The following is a 25,630-nucleotide window of genomic DNA, read 5'->3' as shown; positions in this document are numbered from 1 at the left end:
CCTTCTTAATACCCATCGCCCAGTTATCCCATCACCCCACCCACCTCCCATCCTGTAACCTTGTTTGTTTCCTAGACTTCAGCATTTCTCATGTTTTGCTTCCCTCTCAATTTTCCTCCTGTTTCATTTTCCTTCCCTTCCCCAATGTTCATCTATTTTATTTCTTAAATTCCACATATGAGTGATCATATGGTATTTTACTTTCTCTGACTTTATTTCATTTAGCATCATATCAAAAGGACACATCTTTTTAAAGGACTTCATCAGTCCCTATCTTGCCTTTATTTATAACTAGAAAGGGTTTCATGTGTTTGCCCTCAAATTGTATTAATTACTCAGTCACTTGTGCCTTCTTGAAACAAGATGTGACCAGTTGGATTTGTAGGTGATCATCAGGATTGATTCAGTGTATTCAACAGTGAGCCTTGTTCTTTTCTATTTGGTTATGCAAATGAATATGTAAGAGAAGGTACTGATGGTGATGTAAATTTCACAGGATGACCCCTGAGGGTGAGAGGCAACATTGAATCACGTTCCCTTCTTGAATACCTTTTCAACCAAATTACTGTTACTTAAAACATCACTTTAAGCCAGCTCCTGCCTCTCTGGTCACTTGGTCCCAGCTCTTGAAGGGCAAAGAATCAGATTAGCCCTTCATCCATTAGGACCTTAGCTGACTTTTTTCTCTTTGCTTTCCTACAACAGGTTGCAGATTGAGCTTAACCAAGAAGTTCAGAGTCTGATCAACGCTGACCTGATCTACAATAAGAGAAGGGAGTTCCAGTTCTGCCTGCCCAGCTGGGCCCCTGGTGACCACTGAAAACTTGGCTTCACTCATTGCCTGTGTGTGAAAATTCTCCCTATTGAATTTTTTCTTTTTTCTTTCTTTTTTTTTTTTTTTTCACATGGAGGACAATAACAAAGACAACACAGGCTGATAAAACCAGAGACCATAGGAGAATTCTTTTACCACAGGCCTTCAAGACTTTTCCTCTACTTGGAGTTCTGGACTTTAACAGAACCCTGTCCAATCACTTTGGTTTTGCTATATATATATATATAATTTTTTTTCTTCTCTTTTTAGTTTCCCTACCACCTTGTATTTTGTTTCTGTACTTCAGAAATGGGCCTACAGACCACACAGTGGCCCAACCATGGGGCTTTTTTCCTGAAATCTTGGCTTCTTATCTCCTTGGGGCTCTACTCACAAGTGTCAGAAATCTTGGCGTGCCCTAGCGTGTGCCGCTGCGATAGGAACTTTGTCTACTGTAATGAGCGAAGCTTGACCTCAGTGCCTCTTGGGATCCCGGAGGGCGTAACCGTACTCTACCTCCACAACAACCAAATTAATAATGCTGGATTTCCTGCAGAACTGCACAACGTCCGGTCCGTGCACACGGTCTACCTTTATGGCAACCAACTGGATGAATTCCCCATGAACCTTCCCAAGAACGTCAGAGTTCTCCATTTGCAGGAAAACAACATTCAGACCATTTCACGGGCTGCTCTGGCCCAGCTCTTGAAGCTCGAGGAGCTTCACTTGGATGACAACTCGATATCCACAGTGGGGGTGGAGGACGGGGCCTTCCGGGAAGCTATTAGCCTCAAACTGTTGTTTCTATCCAAGAATCACCTGAGCAGTGTGCCTGTGGGGCTTCCTGTGGATTTGCAAGAGCTGAGAGTGGATGAAAATCGAATCGCTGTCATATCAGACATGGCCTTTCAGAACCTCACAAGCTTGGAGCGTCTGATCGTGGATGGCAACCTCCTGACCAACAAGGGCATCGCCGAGGGCACCTTCAGCCACCTCACCAAGCTCAAGGAATTTTCCATCGTGCGGAATTCCCTCTCCCACCCCCCTCCCGATCTCCCAGGTACACATCTGATCAAGCTCTACCTGCAGGACAACCAGATCAACCACATCCCTCTGACAGCCTTCTCAAACCTGCGCAAGCTGGAACGGCTGGATATATCCAACAACCAGCTGCGTGTGTTGACTCAAGGGGTCTTTGATAATCTCTCCAACCTGAAGCAGCTCACTGCTCGGAATAACCCCTGGTTTTGTGACTGCAGCATTAAATGGGTCACAGAATGGCTCAGATATATCCCTTCATCTCTCAACGTGCGAGGTTTCATGTGCCAGGGGCCCGAGCAAGTCCGGGGGATGGCCGTCAGGGAGCTGAATATGAATCTTTTGTCGTGCCCCACCACGACCCCTGGGCTGCCCGTCTTCACCCCTACCCCAAGTACAGCCTCTCCAACGACTCAGCCCCCCACCCTCTCCGCCCCAACCCCCAGCAGAAGCGATACCCCCCTGACTCCCACCACCTCCCGACTGCCCACCATTCCTGACTGGGACGGCAGGGAAAGAGCGACCCCGCCAATTTCTGAACGGATCCAGCTCTCTATCCATTTTGTGAACGACACGTCCATTCAAGTCAGCTGGCTCTCTCTCTTCACGGTGATGGCATACAAACTCACATGGGTGAAAATGGGCCACAGTTTGGTGGGCGGCATCGTCCAGGAGCGCATTGTCAGCGGTGAGAAGCAGCACTTGAGCCTGGTGAACCTAGAGCCCAGATCCACCTACCGGATTTGTTTGGTGCCCCTGGATGCTTTTAATTACCGAGCTGTGGAGGATACCATTTGCTCTGAGGCCACCACCCACGCCTCCTATTTGAACAACGGCAGCAACACTGCTTCCAGCCACGAGCAGACGACTTCCCACAGCATGGGCTCCCCTTTTCTGCTGGCCGGCCTGATCGGGGGGGCAGTGATATTCGTGCTCGTGGTCTTGCTCAGCGTGTTTTGCTGGCGCATGCACAAAAAGGGACGCTACACGTCCCAGAAGTGGAAGTACAACCGAGGTCGGCGGAAAGATGACTATTGCGAGGCCGGCACCAAGAAGGACAATTCCATCCTGGAGATGACCGAAACCAGCTTTCAGATCGTCTCCTTAAATAACGATCAGCTCCTTAAAGGAGATTTCAGACTGCAGCCCATTTACACCCCGAATGGGGGCATTAATTACACAGACTGCCATATCGCCAACAACATGCGATACTGCAACAGCGGCGTTCCAGATCTGGAGCACTGCCACACGTGACAGCCAGAGCCCCGGCGTTAGGAAGGCGGACAGTGAGACTCTCCAGAACACACACGTGTGCGCACCTAGAGACACGCGAATTACATTTGATAAATGTTACCCAGATGCATTTGTGCATTTGAATACTCTGTAATTTATACGGTGTACTATATAATGGGATTTAAAAAAAAAAGTGCTATCTTTTCTATTTCAAGTTAATTACAAACAGTTTTGTAACTCTTTGCTTTTTAAATCTTAAAAAAAAAAATAGTCGCTGAAGTACTGTACAGGGTTGTACAAGGAGAACCCAACGCCAAGGCAAAAGACGGAGTGATTCTTCCTCATGAGGCACATTAGCCGTTTTTGCTGTGGAAGCTGTCAGAGTAAATTCCTTTCTTACTGTTGGTGGGTGGTTAGATGAAAGGGCAGATTAGAAGAGCTCATCAGGGTAGGCTAAGTGATAGGATGAAACAAGAAATGGCCCAGTATGCCCTTCCTAGTCTGGAAGAGAAGTTAAAAATCTCGAAATAGAAGAAAGGAGGTAGTTACCCTGAGTTGACCCAAAGCAGGAAATAGAGAAAAGCATCCTGAGGAAGCCCGTTCCTGTAAGATAAGTTAACCCAACCCGGCAGAACCCAGCAAATGACATTTTGGAAAAGAACTTCAAACTCGGGTGTTGGCTTTCTGACCGGGAGCTTAAAAATCACTCCTCATGCTTCCCTGACCCTATATGATAACAGAGTTAGAGACTTGAGTCTGATTTCAGTCATCTGCAGGGACAGGTAGGATGTTCCAGCAAGAAAACTCCCTTTAAAAGTGTTACTATTCAAATTATATGTCAGGTTGAATCACATTCAACAGAGATATATTCTAGAATACTTTTTTAGAAGAGGCTAATAAAATAATGGGAAGAATTATATTGAATGGAATTATTTTTGATAATGAGAATTATTTGGGTAGATTCACTGCAGCTATGTCAACATGATATTTAGACCAACAAGAGGTTAGTGTTTGGAATATACTGAACTTGTTATTTAAAAACTATTGATACCATTTAGACAAAAACAAGTCATGAGTGGTTCTGCTATACTTTATCAAATGACTGTGTTAACACGTATCATGTTGAAATAGCTTGAATTAATACCTTTATCCCCTCGCAAATTTGTCTTCCAATCACTTCACATATATTTTCGTAATTAGCTATTTATGCTACATTTGTTTGATTTTTTTTCCCACTCTGCTTAAAATTTGAAAGAAAATTTTAGATGACAGTTTGGGTTGCACAAAATATCCATATATACTTAAACACTTTAAAATGTATACTAATTTTCAGTGTTAATAATTCTATGGGGACACATCAAAGCTGGATGATTTTTTTTTTTTTTAAAGCAATACTGAGCTTCCACTTTGAACTGACTTTGACCAGTGTTCCAGTTTTGAAATTTCATTTATTCCTTTTCAGTCTTGGATGTCCCTCTTGTTTGGGAATCATGAGGGATGATCAATCTTTTATTAACAGGATAACATGAAAAATGAACAAGTCAGGGAGTGTGAGCTTGTTCCCCTAATCTTGGCAGAGTGGGGCATACAGCAGAGGGCACAGGGAAGGGAGGGATGTTGTGTTTAATTCTAGATATTTTTGAAGCAATGCCCATCTTCACAAAGTATGTATAACTTACTCCTTTTCATCCCTTAGATGTAGAAGGGCTATCGATCGCATACATTATCTAAAATACACACACCCTTGGAAAATTCCTTATAAAATCCAATTTCATCCTATGTTGCATATTTCCTTTACCGCTGGCCATTTTTTAGGGACCTATGAAGTTAATGTCACAATCATTTTCGCTTTCTCTCTCTCTCTCTCTCTCACTTTTAACAAAATAGAACTGTGATGTGTCTTCTTTGTAAGAGTTTAGGTATAAAATGCTATGCAAGTTTTTCTTTATAGTAAGAGCTTTATTTTCTTTAATAATGTACCCCCAACTTATATGTTTTAATCTCCCTTGTCCCTCAGAATAAGCAGAAAATATAACTGAAGTTATAATGTTGTAGAAGCAAGAATCAAAACTGCAGACAGTTGAGCTGAAATTAGCTATGAATTAATTTGAATTAATTCTAAAGTGACTTAGGTTTCCCTTTTAGTCTATTAGCTAGCAAATTTTGGCTGTTGCTATTTTAAATCTAATTCCACACAGCAAAGGGACAAGACAGTCTGTGAAGGTGATCAGTGTAAACGGTAAGCCATGTAACATTCAGGACATTGACATGGGGTTTTGTGTACTTACCTGGATAATTCCCTTCCACTGTCCTCTTCCCCTTGGCTGTGTAGATAAAACAATGTGTTGAAATGATGGTACTTGGACTTTTGAGGGTTTTTTCCTCTCTTATCCACAAAATAATCATTTTCACTTATTTCTCTTGTGTGTATAACACTAGCCTGGTATTTGGCTGCTGAGACATTTTTGTTTTGGGCCAAGAAGACCAATGTTGGAGAGGTTTCTATGACGTCTTATGGGATTCATAAAATTATTTGGGGCTTAACTGGTACAATGAAGACCTAGTCACTTGAAGTGGCTCCTTTGCTAGAAGATGTTCCTGAAGAGATAGAATGTAGTTATAGGCTTCACTTTGCTCTTGCACACAATATGGCAGAGACTGCTAAAATTCATATCAATGTGTCATTTGTCATGGCATACCTGGGGCTCTCGCTTATACCAGGATAGAAAGCACATCACTGTATTTGTAATGTCTTATGTGTCTTAGGAAAACTGCTGAATAACCAACCATAGGTGTTGGATTAGGGTTTGGCATTTGCAGTCACAGGAATGTGTTCTACTCTGTATTCAAGCCTCTTTTGCTGTCATTGTTTTGTATTTTGAGATTAGTCAAGAGTCACAGTTGAAGGTGCAGGCCCAGGCGTGGACAAAGCCATACACAACGGACTGGCTTATAAAGAGCTTGACGCTGTTTGACCAAACAAGATGATCAGATAATACGCAGCCACTTTCAGAGCTAGGGGACTGTCACTGTGCAAAGGAAATTCTAAAAGGAAAAGATATAGCCATGATCACACAGATATTATGGATCGTTATTCATACCCAGGGTTGTCATTAATACCTATTTGTTTGGGGAGACGTGCTGGAATAGAGAGAGGCTCTGGGCTTCCCACAAAACTCTCAAATGCATTAACAGTCATTGCAATGCACAACCACGGGCAGAGACAAAAAGTGTGTTTCCCTGTGTAAGAAGTGGAACACATTCCATCCCATGAGAAATAATGCAATTTCTAATTATCTGGATGCTTGTTGAAAATATATTAGATATGTTCCCTGAGGTAAAAACAAAAACAAAAAACCTGTAATGTGACTAGTCTGGCAAAATTATTAATGAAATAGCTAATTCTAAGTCCCCATTTCCTATGAGTGCAGATCATGATGGTCTTAGTCATTTCACAAGATCACAACTTACTTCCCCTTTGTGGAAAACCTGCTCTGCACGCGGCCAGTAGGACACCCAGTCCAAACACAACTTACAGGGAACAGTTGCTGCACTAGTCTGGGGAACCTCAGCTGGAGAGCTCAGTGCAACTTTTGACCATGAAGTGGTTCATTTCCATTGCCATCTTTGCGTATAGCATTTTTCTTGAACCTACAACAAGAAGACATTACTTTAGAACATGAGAAGAATGGTTTTGCCCATGATTTTCCTGCTTCATGGGAAAGCAAAGCAGTTTCTTTGTGCCCCAAAGGGGAAGAGATACAAACACGAAACAAAACACTCTCCTAGTTCTTAATCGTAGTCAAAACTGGCCTGATTTTGTTTGTTTGTTTGTTTGTTTGTTTTGCTTTGTTTTGTTTTTTTCAGTCAAAATACTAATGAAGAAAGCCGTAGCTTACATCCTTCTCTGATTTCTTCAGCAGGGTCAAAAGACAATTACTGGCAACGGGGATGTTTGTCATAGATTGTGGGGAGAAAGATTTGTACATGTATGATACTGTTGTTGTAACAAATGGATCAGAGTCTTGTGCTATCATTTTTCTTTTTCCAGCGGCACATTCACCGAAGAGCACAAAGCAAGGCCATTGCAACAGACATTTTTAAACGAGTATGAAACACACACGTGCGTGTGCACACACACACAAATGCACACCCAGAGGCATTTATAAAGATATCCATAGGATGTAAGATTTATAACCTTTTTGAGGTAAGGTGAAGCTGTTGCCACTGTCTGTTCCTCCTAGGGACCAGTATATATTTCCTGAAAGTTAATTCCAGTGATTTGTTATTCTTTGAACCATACGTTGATTTGCTTCTGGTTTACGTTTAGTATGTTCTCAGTGACAAGGGACTGCAAGGGGCTGGAAGATTCTGCATTACACACCCTCTGAGACCTACCATGTCACACACTTTGTTAACTATCAACTTCACTCCACACTATACAGTACCTTGTTGATATATTCAGTAAAGGCTTATTTTAAAAGAAAACCACATTGTGTTTATCTGAGTAAGTTCATTGGGGTTCTACCAATACTTGCATTCTTAATGTTAAAAAGAAATATGGGATGCTTCCTGATGATACAGGAGGGTGGCAGGGATGAAGAAGGTAGTAGGATCTTTCCCTTTCTCCTACCTTAAAGAAGTGTTTTTTAAGGCCATGTGAGCCTTTTTGTGTGAGGGATTTCTATGACATCTTCATGTTCTTTTCTATTTCCCAACTAGATTGTGTGTTTTTATAAATATCTTTTTAGTATACACACATACATAAAACATATTGTTTTGTATTTGTAAAATCCGTGTTGTCTAGGATAGAGATAAATACCAATGTAGTTATCCAATCAGAATAATCTTTTTTTTTCCTATTTCAACATATAAGCTATTGGTTTTAAATGTCAATTTTCTTTAACATATTTTCATGGTACATTTCTACTTCAGATCTGTTTACAGCTCGTGTATGCATACTTCTAATGAGCACTCATGAAAATATATCTATTCATATGCTCCACTTCAACTCAGATTAATCTCAAGGTTTGCCAGAGCCCTTTCTCTTAACTCTTCTTGACCATTTCACTAATAATGTATTTGACAGAGATTAAATCAGGAAATAAAATCACGACACTTCAGTTAACTAGTGTTAATTATTTGTAGACTCTCTGTTGGAAAATTAAGTATGAAAGACAATGGTAACAGGTGATTCACATTACACTTGGGAGATTTTATGTCAAGTAATGTCCAGGCAACTCCTAGTTACTTTTACCAAGAATTACAGACCTTACTCTGTGAAAATCAGACCCTTAGTCAAGGAATACAACTCATACAAAAAAAAAAAAAAAAAAAAAAAAAAAAAAGGTTATTAAGATCCTTCTACTTTGTTCCAGGCACCTGGGTGAGTATAGAGTTTTCAGAGAGGAATAAAATGTCGTCTTCGGCAAATCAATCGTATCTTCCACTTCCCTGTGCTCCTAAAGAAATCTGTCCATCCAAAGTATTTACTCCTCATCTACTTTCTACAGAGTACTATGTTAGATTCTTCTGGGGATTTGGAGAAAAATATGACTCTGCTGTTAAGGAGCTCATAGATCATGCAATAAGCTCATTTTCTAACACTTTCCAGATTTTCAGAGACTGCATTCTCTCAAACTCACCAGAGTGTCTAAGGTGACAAAAGAAATACATGTACTTCTTGGTAAATTTGATGATGCATTAGTTGTATATATTAGATGATCTTGGTGTTTAATAGATGACACAAAGTGATAGTGCATTGATAAAATTTGAATTGAATTTGAATTAACTTTTCAAACATATACTACATGATTGAACATTTAGGAACTGTGTTTGGTAATTAGACATGCAACCTTAAATTTCCTTTGGGCACCTGAATATAAACTAATCTAAAACAAGAATAATGGCACCTTATAATCATTGGTCACCTATGTAAGACCATATATAGAATGCTTTGATACATGTGGTCACATTTTGTCTTTACCCATGTAAGGTACGTTATCATCACTATTCAGATTGTAAAGCTCAGTTTCCCGAGAAGTATAGTGATTGGTCCATGATCACAAAACCTGTAAAATGACAAGAGTCGGAATTAACCTAAACGTGACTCTTAGGCTCTTAATTATTTCCTGTCTCTTAATAAATTGACTAGCTTTAAGACTGACTAGGCTTCAAGGCAACTTCTTTGTCAATGGTTAAAATTTCACTTCACTCAGTGGATGATATTAACTATTGTTCATGACAAATCAAAGGAACAGTCTTAAAACCTAAAAAATATCCGTCTTTTAAATCCATTGGTTACATATCCCTGCTTTTTTTTTTTTTAATAGAAATTCTGTGCTTGTTATTATTGGGTGACTGCACATTTTTCTGATTTGAAAGCTTCAGATGGAATCAAGATATGCCTAAACCCACAGGGTGAGCTGAAAGAACTATTAAAAGGACCTGAGTCAGGTTATTTTTGGTAATGAATTTGTTTCATACTTGAGAGGTTGCTCGAAGTATTTTGGAGATCCTGCTGAAGATGCTCATATGTCAGAATCTATTAGGGCCTTAGCAAACTGGCTTCTGGATTTACGCCTTTTTTTTTTTTTTTTCATAGCACAAGTAGAAACCGTGTGTTTTAGAGGATATAGGAGTTTTGTTTTCATTAGTTATACTGAAAGTTAAGAGTAAAGACTTTGTAATGGTACACTCTAAAACAGATGCCTTTTTAGCACACACACTGACTAATGAACCCATTTACCCATTTTCTTGGTACGAAGTCTAAACTAAATGAAAAATTTATTACACCTTTAAGGAGATTCTGGTCATTTCAATGACATAATCAACATCCGTATTGGGTCACTCTATTCTTAACCAAATATAAAATTGTGCTTTTTGAGAGCCTGCTAAACTCCGTGATTTGGGTAATAAGGGCCTTTGTTAATTTCATTTTTTTTTTCCCATTCCACAAATATTTGCTGAGGCCTGGTAAGTTTTGGTGCTGACGGTAACTTTGTATCATTGAAAATCTTCCCTGGAAGTTACTGGCATTCAATACATGGGTTAGGCTTTTCCCACTTCTTTGCTTTCTTTAAGGGCTCACACTCTTACATTTAAATAATCTGGCACATTTCTACTTCCAACAGTTGTAAGATTTCACGAATGTATTTTCTTCTCTCAGTTTCCAAACTCTGGCATGGCTAGGACACTCCCTGTGGTCTCTAGTCCACTTATATTTTTCCTACACACTGTGGGACAAAAGGACGAAGATCGGTAAAGAATGCCTGACTGTGACACTGTTTTGGTTTCAAAATATTCCATTGCCATGACTTATGGGAGAATTCAAACTCTTTGTATGACATATATGCCATATATACATTGCTCTCTGACATTCCTTGCCAGAGTGTCCCCCTCGTTCATTATGTGCTCTAGACTAGATCCAAATTTGATATAAACAGAGTCTATCTCCAAGGAACCTCCAACTCCTGACTCCCGTAGTTTTGCTCAAGGTCTTTTATCCTATGACATGCACTTTCTCCTTTGCTCAGTGACCTGTTCCTTCCTCAAGATACAACTCAAGTGCCCCCACTTCGGGAAGTTTCTCAAATAATATCTGTCAATTATCTGAGCCTTCTGTGCAGCTAATATAATTTTAAAATACTTTTATTTATGGCATCTATACATTGTGGTTTTTCATGGGTCTGTTTCATGCCTATGCTCCAAGCCCCCCGAAGACAGACTACACATTCTGTCAATTGCTATATGTCATCCAGTGCTGAGTAGACTGTCCAGACCTTGACAGGCGTTTAGTTCATGCTTTTGGGTAAAATGAGAGTAGAACACATGAGACCCTGCCATGATAGCAGGCTCCCTGTGGGTCCAGGCTTCCCCGAACAGCAACTGCTTAAATGATATCTACCTTGTCAGTCTTCTATGGCTCGATGCCTTTCTAAAAAGCCTCAGAATGTTCTGTGAAATTCTGGATATGTAGAATTAACCTTGTTCAAATTCCACAATATATAATTTACAAGAATACACAAAACATACATTTTTCTAAACAAAAACAAAAACAAAACAAAACTCTGGTTTACCCATGGCAATTTCTGTAGCAATTATTGCTTTCATGATTATTTGGTGACCACACATTTATCTGATTTGAAAGCTATATTAGAAAACCAGGATATGTCTGCACCCACAAGAAAGGCTGAAAGAACTATTCAAATTATTTGAAGAACATACTTTTTTTAATATTTTGCAGACAACCTAAAAGCTCTGAACTAACTTTCAGAAAGGAATGTAAAGAGATATATTGAAGAATTATCTTAAAACAAAATGTCATCATATGGCAAGTACCTGACATATGGATAGACATAAAGTCAAAGTAAAACACTTTGACAGTTTGCTAGTCAAGATGAATTTTTCACATGTAAAACACAGAAGAAGATCTTTGTTTCCATCAGCAATATCAAACAGGACAGTCATTATTCACTGTGTCATATCTTATATCTAAAATATGGTATGCATCATTTAGAGGTTCACATATTATTATCTCAGTTATTTGTTACAAGAATACGTAGTTCTCTTCTAGAAATGATATTCCCATAAAGAAGGAGGCAGGGGAGGTGGTATTTATTAAGAACTCACACCTGAAACAGGCGGAGTTATTTTGGAAACCTGTCTCTGCCCATTGACCTTGTTAATAGCTTATACTTTAAGCCATCAGTTTCTTTGACCTGAAATAGAGACAGTGAAGTTGAACACGTATGGAGGATGTCAGAACTGCAGGCCTGGAGAGCAGCTGGCAGTCTCAGACTAAGGCAAGCATTGAATACATGGCATTGAGCACCACGTATTTTCCAGACAAACGTCGTTCGCGAACACAGGGTGACATATTGCCAACTTGATATGAAGAAACCAAACTTTGTGAGTATTAAGATCAGAATTATATGTAAGAGTCAACTATTCAAAAGAATTAATTAGCATCCAAAGTTCCACATAACTGTACAACCATTATCGATACAAGTTGACGGGTTTTTCCATTTTCCCTATTTCTCTCTTTCTTTCTTTCTTTCTTTCTTTCTTTCTTTCTTTCTTTCTTTTTTTTTTTCCTGGAAAAGTTGGGGAAAAGGAGGTGCCATCAGGCAGCACAGCATCATACCAGGTCCTCTGTCTGATGATGGGTGGGACCACTGAGCAGCACTGTTGAATGGAGAAAAGAATAGACTTCTTTGTAGTGTAGTTAGCATGTTTCCTCTCTGATCTTCAAAACATATGCATGGGATTATTGATGAAAATTCATTCAGAAGTATCAAATGCACTCCAGAATGGAGTGTTCAGAAAACACTGGAAAATTAAAACATTAAAAAAATTCAAGATAATAACTTTCTGTTCTGGAAACTATAACGTTAAATGGTATAGTATTATTTCATTCTACTCTATGACCAACCATACGATCTACAACTGCACTTGGCTGGCTGCTATTGGGGCTGGTAGCAACAACTGGAAGGACATTTTAATGGTTTTGCAGTGCAGATGTGAACATGTACCAGCTGACACCCCGCTAACTCTTTGTAATCAATGCATGCGTCCTCTTCAGACAGGTCATGTTTTTTCCTTCTGTACACTTTCCATTGATGGTAGACAAGATAGTCTCAAAGCAGCACATTCACTGGCATCCATATTAGCATTATTTTCCTTTTTATCCAGCCTTTCCTCATTTAATAAATGCAGGAGGTGAGATGCTAGGGGGAAAAATACTTTCTCTTCTAGTTCTTGACTGCAGAGTTTAATTGGTTTCAAGGCAGTTATTCCACAGGTGTAAATCAATACTGGCATTCCCGTGGTCTAGAGCAAATTTCTCTTGTGTTTGGTCTGGTATCTGTTTTGATAGATTGCCCACCGGCCCAGCTCTTTTTATTGTTAAATATTTTACATATTGGCCATCCTTAGTTGGAACACAGCACACTCCACTAGTATATCTGGAATAAGTGGAAACCAGTTGCTTTGCAATGAAGGCCAATCACCTTTGATAGAGAACAGCAGTTTCTATACAGACTATTTTATGGGAGCTAATTATTGAACAGGAGGAATTCCTTTGAGGCTGAGTTCAAAGCTGTCCAGAGCTAGAGTTAGCCTTACTCCAGTCCATATTAACCTTGGGCCTTGAGCATATTTATGCTTCAGTTTACTTTTTTGTTCATGGGGGTAACTATGATACTTACCTCAACAGCAATTGTCCAGCACAGGGCCTGACACATACTCAATGTCAGGTACTTACTGCAAATATGTGGAGTTAATGTCCAGAAAGTTGGGTTACACGGCTTGGGTCTCCCTTGGATCATGGGTAAGACCATTCATCTCTCTGGCTTGTTTCTTCTAGTGGAGAGCATAAGACTTTGGTTGATTCTTAAGTTCCTTTGGACTTAAATTTCATTTCATCCTTGTCAATTTTCAATGAAGTGCAGCTGTAGTGAATTGGGCTGATTTTTGTTATACATTTTTATAAATTTTAGGAAGATGTGTATAGGATTGAAAACAGGGAGCATGCAAACACCCAGTTTCATTGACTTTATTATAAAGACTAGCATGCCCCCATTGGTGACCATAACAGTAAGCTCAGTATGTTTGGGAAGCAATATGCACAATTATCAAAAGAGCTGTGGAATCACAAAGAACTGCCACTTTGTACCTGTGTGTTATTATTTAATGTTTCTAAGTCTCACTCTCCTTAAATGTGAAATGGGGAAACAGTACTTGCGCAGAGTCAACAAGATAACTTATGTAAAGTGTTTGGTGCAGTGATGGACTCATTCAAACTCATTGTGGCTGAAAAATTGCAAATGAATAGAGAAGCAAGTGGATACAAAACTCATTCTTATTAACTCAATTATCTTTCCCTCAAAAGAGGGAAGTTCAAACTATGTTACTAAGTAGACATATTTATAAAATACTTTATTTCAATTAAAATTATTAAAGATAGATTTCCCTACAATAAAACTTGTATAAAGCAAGATTGTTTCTTAAAATATTGAGTGCATCTTCTATCTTTGTAAGCCTTTTATGTAATAGCTATTAAACTTTAAATATTCGACAGAAAAGAAATTATGAGAAGAATACCCAGGAAAATGCTGAATGATAAATGTGCTTTATTTTTGATGAAATAGAACAGATTTTAACACTGACTGTGCCACTTCTTATCTTTGAATCTTGAAAAAGGATACAATTATGATCTTAAAAATAAAGAACAAATTTTTAGAATAATCAGAAAATACTTCTTTCCAGGACATTCAATAAATTTATAGAACTGCTGCTTACCAGGTAGCACTGGATGTTAATATTTGGCCTTAAAGTGGTTAAGAATCCATACCAGTATGTAATAGCTTCAATTGATTACATCATATATCGGAATTTAATAATGAAACATTGCTCTATTAAAGATTTTTATATAATTCAGAGTTTCCAATCTAGTAATGGCTACTTTAAATGAATGGCTTTTAGCTGTGTAATTAGAAAGTGATTCTGGGGACACAAATTGAGGTATCATTATGTATTCACTTCTTTTACAATCTCATTCTTTCATTAGGTCCTTATTATGAAATTTTAAGCTTGTTGAATGTATAAAGAGAATCAAATAAAATGTAATCAAGTTAGTAAAATTTCATTTTCAAAAGTTAGTTAAGGATTATGTTACCTCTCTAAAGGACCAAAATACCATTTTAAAAGGAATTTATCAAAGCAAATATTTCAAAATTATTTAGTAGTATTTTTTTTCTAAACATTAAAATTCTACCAGGCAGTTTAGGAACTTATAAGTAAATCAAAGATAAAGCTATCTGGAGGGAAAAGCACATTGCTGTTAATCTTATCTATTTTTGCATAGTGAAGGAAGTTCAAATTTTCAAAGGCATGTTCTTGAAATAATGTATTTTAACAAAGATGGCTTTCACTAATGAAAGAATTACTAAAAAGTGAGTCTGTTTTAAAAAGTCAGTGCAGCCTGACTGAAGAGTAAACAACAAACAAACCAGCGTAAGGAAAAAAAAAAAATCAATCAATCAATAAAATGTTTATATAAAAGGACCAACATTTTAACAGCAGTAGCAACAACAACAAAAAGCCAACACAAACCAAACCAAAACCAAAAACACTTTAAAAATATGTTTTGCAGAAGAGTGATCAAAGTATGGGCAAATATATTTTGGTGTGACATACTTTTTTTTAGGGAAAAATAAGCAACATGTTTTGTGGAGATATGAATAAACACACTTAAATATGCAAATAATTTGTGGCATGGGTACAAGTTAATCAGGTTTAGTTTAGAAAATATAATAATAAAAAATCTAGACCAAGAAGCTATCAAAAGAATTAACAAGTTGTTCAAAATATTAACCATCCAAATAGTAGAAATTTGAACTGCTTTTATTAAAAGTTATTTGAGAATCCATGCCACATGAGAGGGTGAAAATTGCATTGGCTTTGGAGTTCAAATATTGGCTTATTGACTTACCAGCTGTGTCCCTAGCCAAATAACTAACCTCTTTAATATTTGGTTTCTTATCTCGAAAGTGGTATAATAAAAACCCCTACCATAGTGTTGGTGTGAGAGTTCATTTAACGTTACCAGCACAGGGGCACCTGGGTGGCTCAGTCCCTTGAGAAGCATCCGACTCTTGATTTCAGCTCAGGTCATGAACTCTGGGTCCTGGGATCAAGGCCCCCAACCCTCAGGCTCTGTGCACAGCAGGGAGTCTGCTTGTCCCTCTCCTTCTGCCTCTGGCTCTCCCCCCACTCATGTGTGTGCTCTCTCTCTCTCATAAATAAATAAGATCTTTAAAAAAAAAAAAGTTACCATCATAGCACCTAGTACATAGTGGTTGCTTAGCTGTGTTAACTCCATCAAATTCCTTCCCGTCATTTCCTGTCTTTTTCCTTTTCTATCATCCCTGGTAGAACAAAATGCTTCTTGTACTCCTGTAATGAGTACAGACATCTCACAGTCTGTTCTTCCATGAGATTGTCAGAAAGAGTGAGACATGCTATCTCATGTGACCTGTAGTGACAAGTTTTGAGCATGGACCCACCATTCCCGCCATACTTTGGGCATGCTCATGTACTGTTTGATTTAAATGACATTTTAAAACATAGTAGCTTCCTTTTGAGCTTCTATAGGTATTTGTGAGAGAGCTGGTGGGCACACATTTCTGCAAAGTTTTCATGATGTAATCTCCCGACAGTAGTAACAGTGGAGTTAACCATGTGTACCCATGTAACCGGGTCATTTAAAAAAAGCTTAAATTCACTGTGGCTCTTACCCTTTGCACTATCACCCTCCACTTTGCTTAAAATGCCCACCAGTTTCTTCATTCCTTTGATTCTGGGCATCCTCATCGAAACAGCGAGGTGATACCTAGATTTTCAAGAAGTGGAGTGTTTATTAACCATTATGATGGGGGCTAGGAATATGTGTCTTACCCAAATATAGCAAAGACCAGTAGAGGATGGGGCAAAAGACAGTCAAGTATGGTTGGAGGAAGGAGAAATGGAAGAGTTTGGAGCACAGGCTATTAGGATAGACAGCCACTGAAAAGGATCCCAAATTTGGGGACAGCATTAAGGGGAACAAGCTTTGCCTGCGTGTTTGGTATTCTATGAAGTGCCCTAGCACTCTTGGTAGAGAGCCTGAGGCTGAAGAGAAAGTATTCGCTAAGATTCTAAGGTTCTACCCTCTTCTCCAGGCCACCACTCTTACCTGATGACTGGTAGGCACCTCGGCTCACAAATGGGCTGCAGGTTCGATTTCAGCTTCAGCTGAGATTTCATCTTGGGTTCACTTTTCCCTCCACCCTGTCCTTCCTCCCCACTCACCGCTTTCACAGCTGTCAATTGCAAGAACCCTGTCTACTCGTGTGTGCTCATCTCTGCCTGAGTTTGCTTCCCTGACACCCCAACCTGCCATAGCCTGCTTCACACTTCTGCTCAAGGCTAAATTTCACCAGAAGTAGGACTATAATTATAGGAAGGTATAAGACTGAACCCGAAGGTGTTCCCTACTCATTGAACAACATGAAATAAAATTAACTTCAAGTCATAACCCCTGACTGTTTACTTCTAGAATTTGAATGAGACACATGAGCACCTACACATGAGGCCCAAATTTTGCTGCATGTTTATGGCAAACCTAGTTTAGCTAATCAATATTTAACCTTTCCCCTTCTCTGATGATTGTCAAATTTCTGAGAAAATAACCCAAATATACCTTAAAAATAAAAATTTAAAAAAACACTGTGAAAAAAAACAGCTGTAAAAAAATAGTTAATGTTCAATTCTTTTACACACACACACACACACACACACACACACACACACGAGTGGGGGGGTGGGGCAGGGAGACCCATGTGGTACTGGATTCCCAGACCCAGAGGTCATGACCTGAACGGAAGGCAGAATCTTAACCATCTGAGCTACCCAGGTGCCTCAACATTCAATTCTTTAAAGCCAAATAAAACCAAAATTTCTCAACTCCATATGAAAAGAAAATGTATAAGAAAAAGACACTCAGGCATGTCTGGGTGGCTCTGTCAGTTAAGCATCTGCCTTCAGGTCAGGTCCTGGGATCAAGCCCCACATCAGGGTTCCTGCTCTGTGGGGAGTTAGCTTCTCCCTCTGCCACTCTACCTTCTTATGCTTGCTCTCTCTCTCTCTCTCTCAAATAAGAAAATAAATAAAATGTTAAAAAAAAAAGATAACCAAAATGATTGTTGGTTTACTGTAACTAAATCCTAGTCTGTCTGCTGGATGCACAGCAAAGAAAATCATTGAGCCATGGGATATGTAGCAAGGAAAGGGCTTATAGGAGAGGCAGCCAGAGAAGACAGGAGAGCAAGCCTCAGATCCACCTCCCAGAAGGAGAGGAGGCAGGGAAATATACAGGCAAAGGGAAAAGATCTGGTTAAAAAGTCATAGCTGCAGTATTAAATCTGTAGCTGGAATTCGTCCCATTGACCCTTTGGTTACTGGTTTCCTTAGAATAAGTGTTTTCTGTGGATAGACAAAAACTAAAGTAAAATGAAAACAATTTCTAGAGCAGGCAGTCTTTACTCTGTAACAACATTCTCTCATGATCTGATTATTTCAACTATACCCGCAAGATCCCAGAAATGTTCTTAATCATTGGCTGAACACTGGGAAAATGGGTGACTCTCACTTATTGTGGTCAGGTGTCCTTCTTCCAGCCACAATACTTCTTGACAAATGCAGCTAACTGGACAGCAACCTTCTCATTGTATTGACAAAATATTGACAGGAGTAAAAGAGTTGAATTCTTTTTTTGGAGTGGTTTATGATTTTAACATAAGCAGCTTTCCTCGAAAGCGGTGGCCCATAGGACAAAGAGAGGATGAGAATGAAAAGCTATCAGGTATTCAGGGCACGAAATTTACCTTCTATAATGCAAGTACAATTCTGGACTCCACCAGAAATCCTAAGACTTCTGATTTTACTTTCTTCCACTTGGTTTTCAATATGCCCAAAGAATGGCAACAATTAATGAGTGACTCAACCATGCTGGAGAGCTGCTGAATTTTCCCTTCTGATTTTGGCTAAGATTAGAGTGCTCGTTAATAGGATTTATATTTATAGATTCTTTTGCTATCATTAAATGTATCATCTATCTCAGAGAAGGGAAAACTGAAGCCCCCTGAAAGAATTAGGGAAGATCTGACCATTAATGGTGGAGGCAGCTCTGAAGCTTTGAAACATAGGGCTTAGGATTTCAAACCAGGTGCTTCCTTCTCCTGCATTGTGTTACTTGACTAGTAGGTTTTCTTGCAGCCATCGTTATTGTCTAATTACCTAACTGTGCTGACTCTGCTATGAGCCTGTGGTGGGCCATTCTGCATATGAAGCCAAAGAGATCTGGAAATGACCAATCTGAGCATTGTATTCCCAAAATTGTGTATTTTATCAGAACAGCGAGGTACTTGGTGGATTAATGACCAGACCAACATGCTGACTACTTTTAGAATCATGCAATTACTAAGTTTTAATGCAGACCATGACCCAGCTTTCCTTGGCAAGTAAAAAGTAAGATTTAGTCACCAACAAATATATAGCATATAGACCAGATAAATATATAAGATATCCTCGAGAATTATTTTGTTATTTTCTTACATCTTTGAGAAAGCCATTGAGAACCTTCTCTATAGAAGCAAATTAGAAGAGGGAGAGTTCATTAATAATAATAATAATAATAATGACTGAGTTCTCTCTTTAAGACCTACCTAGCATTTGCTGCCATAAATTTCCTACTTTTTAATAAATATGCTTTGTGAATATTACTGTATTTATATATATGTGCTAGATTCTCACTGGTCTTTCTTTGTCTTTTCTGTTGGAGTCTAGCATCTCTGAAAAAAGCTTTAAGCCCCTTTACTGGAACACAGCATATGACTCAAACAACCTAGCAAACACATCATTAGAAGCCACCTCTTATTCTCTAAAGAAGTTTGAGAGAATTAGTGTGAATGTTCCTAAAATATAGATCCTACCTTAGGATTTTCTGCAGCATAGCTGAGTGCGTGGGTGGAAATCTTGACCTGGCTTTTTACTCACCATGTGACCTTGGTTAAGTTGCTTAAACTGTAGCCATAATTTCCTCATAGACTTGGTGTGAGTACTAAATGAGTTTAAATGCATATAAAGCACGTACTACATCCACATTTCCATAATGTGGGTTGCCTTGGTCTATGATGTATTTCTAGTGCCTTGCTATCCCAATAAAATACATTTCTGCTAAAACTAAATAAAACTAAAATGAAAACTAATGATAGGGATTTTCAAAGTATTACAACTTCCAAGGATAAAATAAAAGCAGGAAATGCAGTAATGAATGCTGGGGTATACACTGTAAGAGTTAACTTTTTTGACAAAGCCCTAGGTGTGATTCCTAATTCCTTCCATAAAGCTTTTTTCTTTTCTTTCTGGAAGAAATCTGGCACATGTATAGGACATCTTTGCATGTAGGATTCTGTATGTCAGTTAAGCTTGCCAATTATATGCACATACACAAAGTTTTCAAGACAATCCTGAAATTGAGACTATCTTCCTATCAATGTTGGATCACAGGTACAGAGGCAGCCTGCCCATGTAGCTACAATTAGGGTGCCAGTGTCTGGTCATTAACTTCCCTGGGGTCAAGAGGTAATAGCAGGAGAGCCCTCATTTCTGGATAAAAGCTACAATGAGAAGTCTTTGCACACAACAGTTTAAGAGGTGGGTGGTCCCAGATTTCTCCTCACTTAGCTATTTTTACTCTTCTTCTGGAGCTAATGTCAGCCTCCATAGACAATAGAATTTTTTGTTAAATTACCTTTTATTATTATTATTATTTTTTAAATTTATTTGAGAGAGAGAGTCGAAGAGAGAAGAGGAAGGGGGAGGGGCAGAAGGAGAGGGAGACTGAACAGGGAGCCTGATGTGAGGCTTGATCCTGGGACACCGAGATCATGACCTGAGCCAAAGGCAGACGCTTAACTGATTGAATCACCCAGGTGCCCCTAAGTTCACCTCTTAAATAGACAAGGGAAGGAAGAGTTTTTACATGGGGTGACATAGAAATAATTTAAAAATAGTGTTTGTTCTAAATGTTGGTAAACCATGGTTTTGTTACAATGAAGGTTGGAAGTGAAGATGTTAAATAAAATAACCTATAAATAGTCCAAATATTATGCACACATAATATGTTGTGCAGACCTAATATTTGTATTAAATCCTCTCCAGTTTTTTCTATCTCTAGCCTTTTGTTCTTGTGGGATGAAGTTTTTGGTACCCAAACTGGCTGCAAGTCTATTTATTCAAGGATATAAATTTGGTATTGGTTGCCTAACCTGGTTATAAAAGAGGCATTTATACTAGTGTGTAATGGAACATTGGCGATTCTTGGCTTGAAGTGAAAAAAAAAAAAAAATCAGTTACTGAAATTATTACCTGAGGTACTTGGAATGAAATACCCATTAAGTCAAAGTTTTGGTAAGCTGTATGTTTTCTTCAATAGAATTTTATGATAAGAATATAAATATAATAATTGTGGGGTAGGCTAGCTCTTTCTGACTGGACTGATATATGCAGAGAAAGAAAACAACAGCTCAGGGTTTTAAATACTTTGCTTAAGGCAAGTCAGAGGCCCAGGGAGCATCCATGACTACTTCCCACAGTCTTTTATATCTTGTAGCTGCAGGGCAGCTGTTGGCGGAAAAAAAAAAAAAAAAAGAGCACACGGTGTCTGATCTTGTTTATCGCTGAATTATAATGTGGGCTGAATCACAGCCTCACCAGGTCTCCTCTGTGAAAGTTATGGCCTTGGTTGGGAAAGACTGAGAACCCAGAAAATTCAGATGAAAATGTTAAGTGGATATAGATTAGTGTGACTATACCAAATGTCCAAATCTGATTAAACTTTCTTGCCATTAACAGCCCCTTATCCCTGTTGTAGAAAATTGGTTCTTCCTTTTTTAGGGTACTAACTTGCCTCAGGTGTATAAGGAATGGCATTTCTCCTCTTGGCCTGTCCTTACTACCTTCCTGCCTCGGACCTAGAATAAGAATCCTGTCCCAGGGTTTTAGTAGAGGCCAAAGTGTGAGCCAAGAGGAAAAGGTTAAAATATGAAAAAATGCCAAGTATTTGTTGGTTTTTATTAGCAAATAACTGGGGAGTGTGTGTGGCAATAGGATTTGAAAGGAGCTTCACCAGGTGGGAAAAATAAAAAACACATTGGTCGAAATTCCCCAATATGGGTGTGTGCCCCAGAGTCTGTATCTAATGTGCTTGCCCAAGCAGCCCAGAGTGACTATAACTGCCAGCTCGATTGGTTGCCTGAAGTGTGGGCTCCATGATGGCTCACACCAAGTGAAGGTGCAAGACAAGGAATTTCTTGGTATATAGTAGAATCTGAGACTTGTGGGCATATGAACAGAGGAGTGATTTATCATCTGACTTTCTTTAACTTCTAATCTGTCTCCTAAGAGAGTCCAAGGTATTTCCTTCACTAAAGCATTTACCAATACATTGATGAGGCTGTCATCTTTTGGACAGAGATGAAGGTGAAGATGCTGACCTTGAAATGGGCTCCATATTTAAGTGAGAATGATGGAATCCTGGAGTGGGGGAGGTCAAATGACAACACTTATTATCAGGTATAGGGTGGACATGATTATAATAGGCATCAAGAGTATAGTAGTAGGTAAATGACTTAACCCATTCTCTAGGAGTGGATAATTGCTCATCATAACTTCATGAATAAAATAGATATCCAGCCAACTTAACTTTTATTAAATTGTTCAACTGAAGAAATGACCCAGGTGTGACAAATGGCAGCCTGACTTTAATAATCATGATGGAGTATCACAGCCACTTACTAATTCCAAGAGTTAAGTTGTAGGGGTAGTGATTCTATGTTATCCCCATTTCACTTGCTTCTTCTTCTTCTTTTTTTTTTTAACATTTTATTTATTTATTTGACAGAGAGAGATCACAAGCAGGCAGAGAGGCAGGCAGAGAGAGAGGAGGAAGCAGGCTCCCTGCTGAGCAGAGAGCCCGATGTGGGGCTCAATCCCAGGACCCTGAGATCATGACCTGAACGGAAGGCAGCGGCTCAACCCACTGAGCCACCCAGGCGCCCCTTCACTTGCTTCTTTCATCCAAGAAGAAATTGGCTATGTTTTGGAGAAAAGCAGGTCAGTGTACATCTAATCAAGTGAAGACTTCAGCAGCTACTGTTATAGAAGATGTGGTATCTCATGATTCATCTCCCTTTCTGATTTCTCCCCCTTCAGATTTCCCTCCCTTTCCCTACAGTCCTTTGTGCTACTTCTTATGTTCCACATATGAGTGAAACCGTATGATAATCGTCTGTCTCTGCTTGACTTACTCACTTAGTATAATCCCCTCCAGTCCCATGCATATCGATGCAAATGGTGGGTGTTTGTCCTTTCTGATGGCTGAGTAATATTCCATTGTGTATATGTACCACATCTTCTTTATCCATTCATCTGTCGAGGGTCATCTATGGACCCTGGGAAATAAACTGAGGGTTTCAGAGGAGAAGGGGGTTGGGGGAGGGGGTAACAGGGTGATGGGTATTAAGGAGGGCATGTGTTGTGATGAGCACTGGGTGAATTATTGAACACTACATCAAAACTAATGATGTACTTACTATATAGTGGCCAACTGAACATAATAATAATAATAATAATAATAAAAAAGATGTGGTATCTATTGGAAAAAATCAACTGAGTTGTGACATCTTATATTCAGCTATTGATCTAGAAATGGTTATAAAGTATTTTCTTGTTTTATCTCAATAAGCAAAGAACACTAGAGTGGTTTGTTTTCAACTTAATTAACATTTCTCATTTCTATCATAAATTACTTCCAGGGACCTTGATTGTCTTACCATACCAGAGGATATTACACAGGTCTACTATTTAATGACATCAGGTGACTAAAATTGGAGAGCTGGGAATACATGATATCTGAGTTAACTTTGTAATTTGCATACATGCCAGAAGGTAGAAGAAACTACCCTCTGTACCATGAAAATTTAGGACCTACAATCTTTTTCATATTTCTGAAAGTTCAGTGAGACATGTCTGAACATCCCTTCCAAAAGAATTGGTCCAGTTCTAGGTGGGCTTCCTGGATGTTTGAAAACAACATATACCATTTTTGGATGTGCTGTTTCAATACTTTTATCAAGTAATTGCTACATCTGTGAATTTTCAGTTTATTCCAGAATAAGAGTAGACTCTCCAGCTTATTCAGGCTATAGTATAAGCTGTTCTCTCTGCCATTTGGTCATAATGATTCAACAAATTCAATGATGCCCATAGTGTTTGAAGCAGATGGGTTTGTAGTTTGGAAAATCTTGCAAATCTGATAGGAGATTAATAAGGTAGACGTTTGGAGTACCAAAACAAAATCAGGCCTTTTTCCTGAGACTGATTATTACTATCCTTTTGAGAAAAAGATTCTATTTTGTTAATGGATGCTAAGAGAGGCCAAACACTGGACCACTGGACCCCCAAGTGGTCATGCAAATATTATCATCATTTTTGTTTTGTTTTGTTTTAATGAACTAACTATAAAGCTAAGCTTGGACAACAAAAGACCTATACAAAGTAGAAATGGTATATATAAGATCGGCTCTATGTTCAAATTTGTTGCTTGAACAATTGTTTACACTACCAATGAGTTTTATGCTGTTGCATTAGCACTTTTTTCATCTATGTCTATTGCCCAGAAAAATCAGAGAGAAGAGACATCTTCCAAGTGGGCAGATCATTGAGTGGTACATCTGTTTGCTCCCTTTGTGTGGGAACAAAGGTTGCCAAAAGCAACCTTTTGGAGGAGGATTGGTAATAAGGAGATAAAGGGGAAGAGATATGTGGAAGGACCTTTCAGAACTGGTAGAATCTCTGTAGATATTAATGCCCATATGACTTCTCTTCAGGAAATATTCCTAGCTGAAGAACCTCTCAATAATTATGTGAATATGAGAATAAAATGATCAATTATGTGACTATTAAGCAGTTACTTTCAATAGCACTTCCCCTTGCTTGCCCAATAGTTTCATAAATAAAGAATTTATAACAGCAAGAAGATAGGTTAAGACATGGATTCAACAACATGGATTATTTGATACAGCCAATGCCGAGTACCCAAGCTGCCAAGCTTGTCAACACTCTCACAATTCACCATCCACTAGGGGGCCAGTCATCCATCTGATGACAGGTTAGGACACTGGATTCCTTCCATTATGGAAAGGGCAACTATTTATCCAAATTGGAATAGACAAACATTCTGCATACAGATTTATCTTTTTTGTGACCATGCTTCTGCATCTGTTGACTTACTTAATGGGACAGCAACAGAGTGACCCATATAACATTGTTTTTGAACAATGCATTTGTTTATAATGCAAAGGTTGAAAAAATGGACTCAAATCAATTGGATATACTTGTGTTATCATATGCCACAAGCTTCCTGAAGCAACTGGCCTTTTAAAAAGAGTATAATATACTATTGAAGACTCAGTTATGGCACCTCTTGGGAGTAAACACTGTTGGAGAATAAGGGCGCTCTGGGAAGAGTCTTCCATAATAAGAAATATGATCTAAATTACTGACCAATATATGGTACCTTTTTGTTTATAGTTAAAAGTTGTGTGGGAATTACCTTAAGCTGTCCTAGAGGTCATTGAACACAGAGGAGTCTCAGAGACCAAATGAAGATACCCAAATCTCACATGGGCTAATTCAATTTAAAACACATGGCAGAAAGTAAGGGGAGTAGAGCCCAGGAAATTTTATAGGATCACCTGTTAGTACTTCTATACTTCTTGGTCAAAATATAAATGGGAGGTTATAACAACCCAATATAGGAAGAACCACCAAGAATAAAGATGACTCAGCAATGAAGGTTTAATTCCTCTACTGAGCCTAAATCTCTGACCAATTTCAGTGCTCACAGAGGAACTCAAAATTAAGGGGAATGGGATGAGGATA

General features: G+C 38.8%; 1 protein-coding gene across 2 annotated transcripts in view; it reads left to right on the top strand.

Moving 5' to 3' along the window:
- FLRT2 (fibronectin leucine rich transmembrane protein 2) overlaps positions 1 to 11,153 on the top strand; it is a 102,091-nt gene extending 90,938 nt beyond the window's left edge. For both annotated transcript variants that reach the window (XM_047737641.1, XM_047737640.1), the window contains exon 2: positions 706 to 11,153. In XM_047737641.1, the coding sequence (XP_047593597.1) occupies positions 1,124 to 3,106 (1,983 nt within the window). In that variant the 5' untranslated portion in view covers positions 706 to 1,123 and the 3' untranslated portion in view covers positions 3,107 to 11,153. The remainder of the gene's footprint in view (positions 1 to 705) is intronic.
- The last annotated feature ends 14,477 nt before the right edge of the window (positions 11,154 to 25,630 follow it).

This window comes from Lutra lutra, chromosome 7, assembly GCF_902655055.1.
Source record: "Lutra lutra chromosome 7, mLutLut1.2, whole genome shotgun sequence".
Taxonomy (NCBI): domain Eukaryota; kingdom Metazoa; phylum Chordata; class Mammalia; order Carnivora; family Mustelidae; genus Lutra; species Lutra lutra.
The sequence above is the reverse complement of the archived record's forward strand: the minus strand, read 5'-3'. Positions and strand labels throughout refer to the sequence as shown.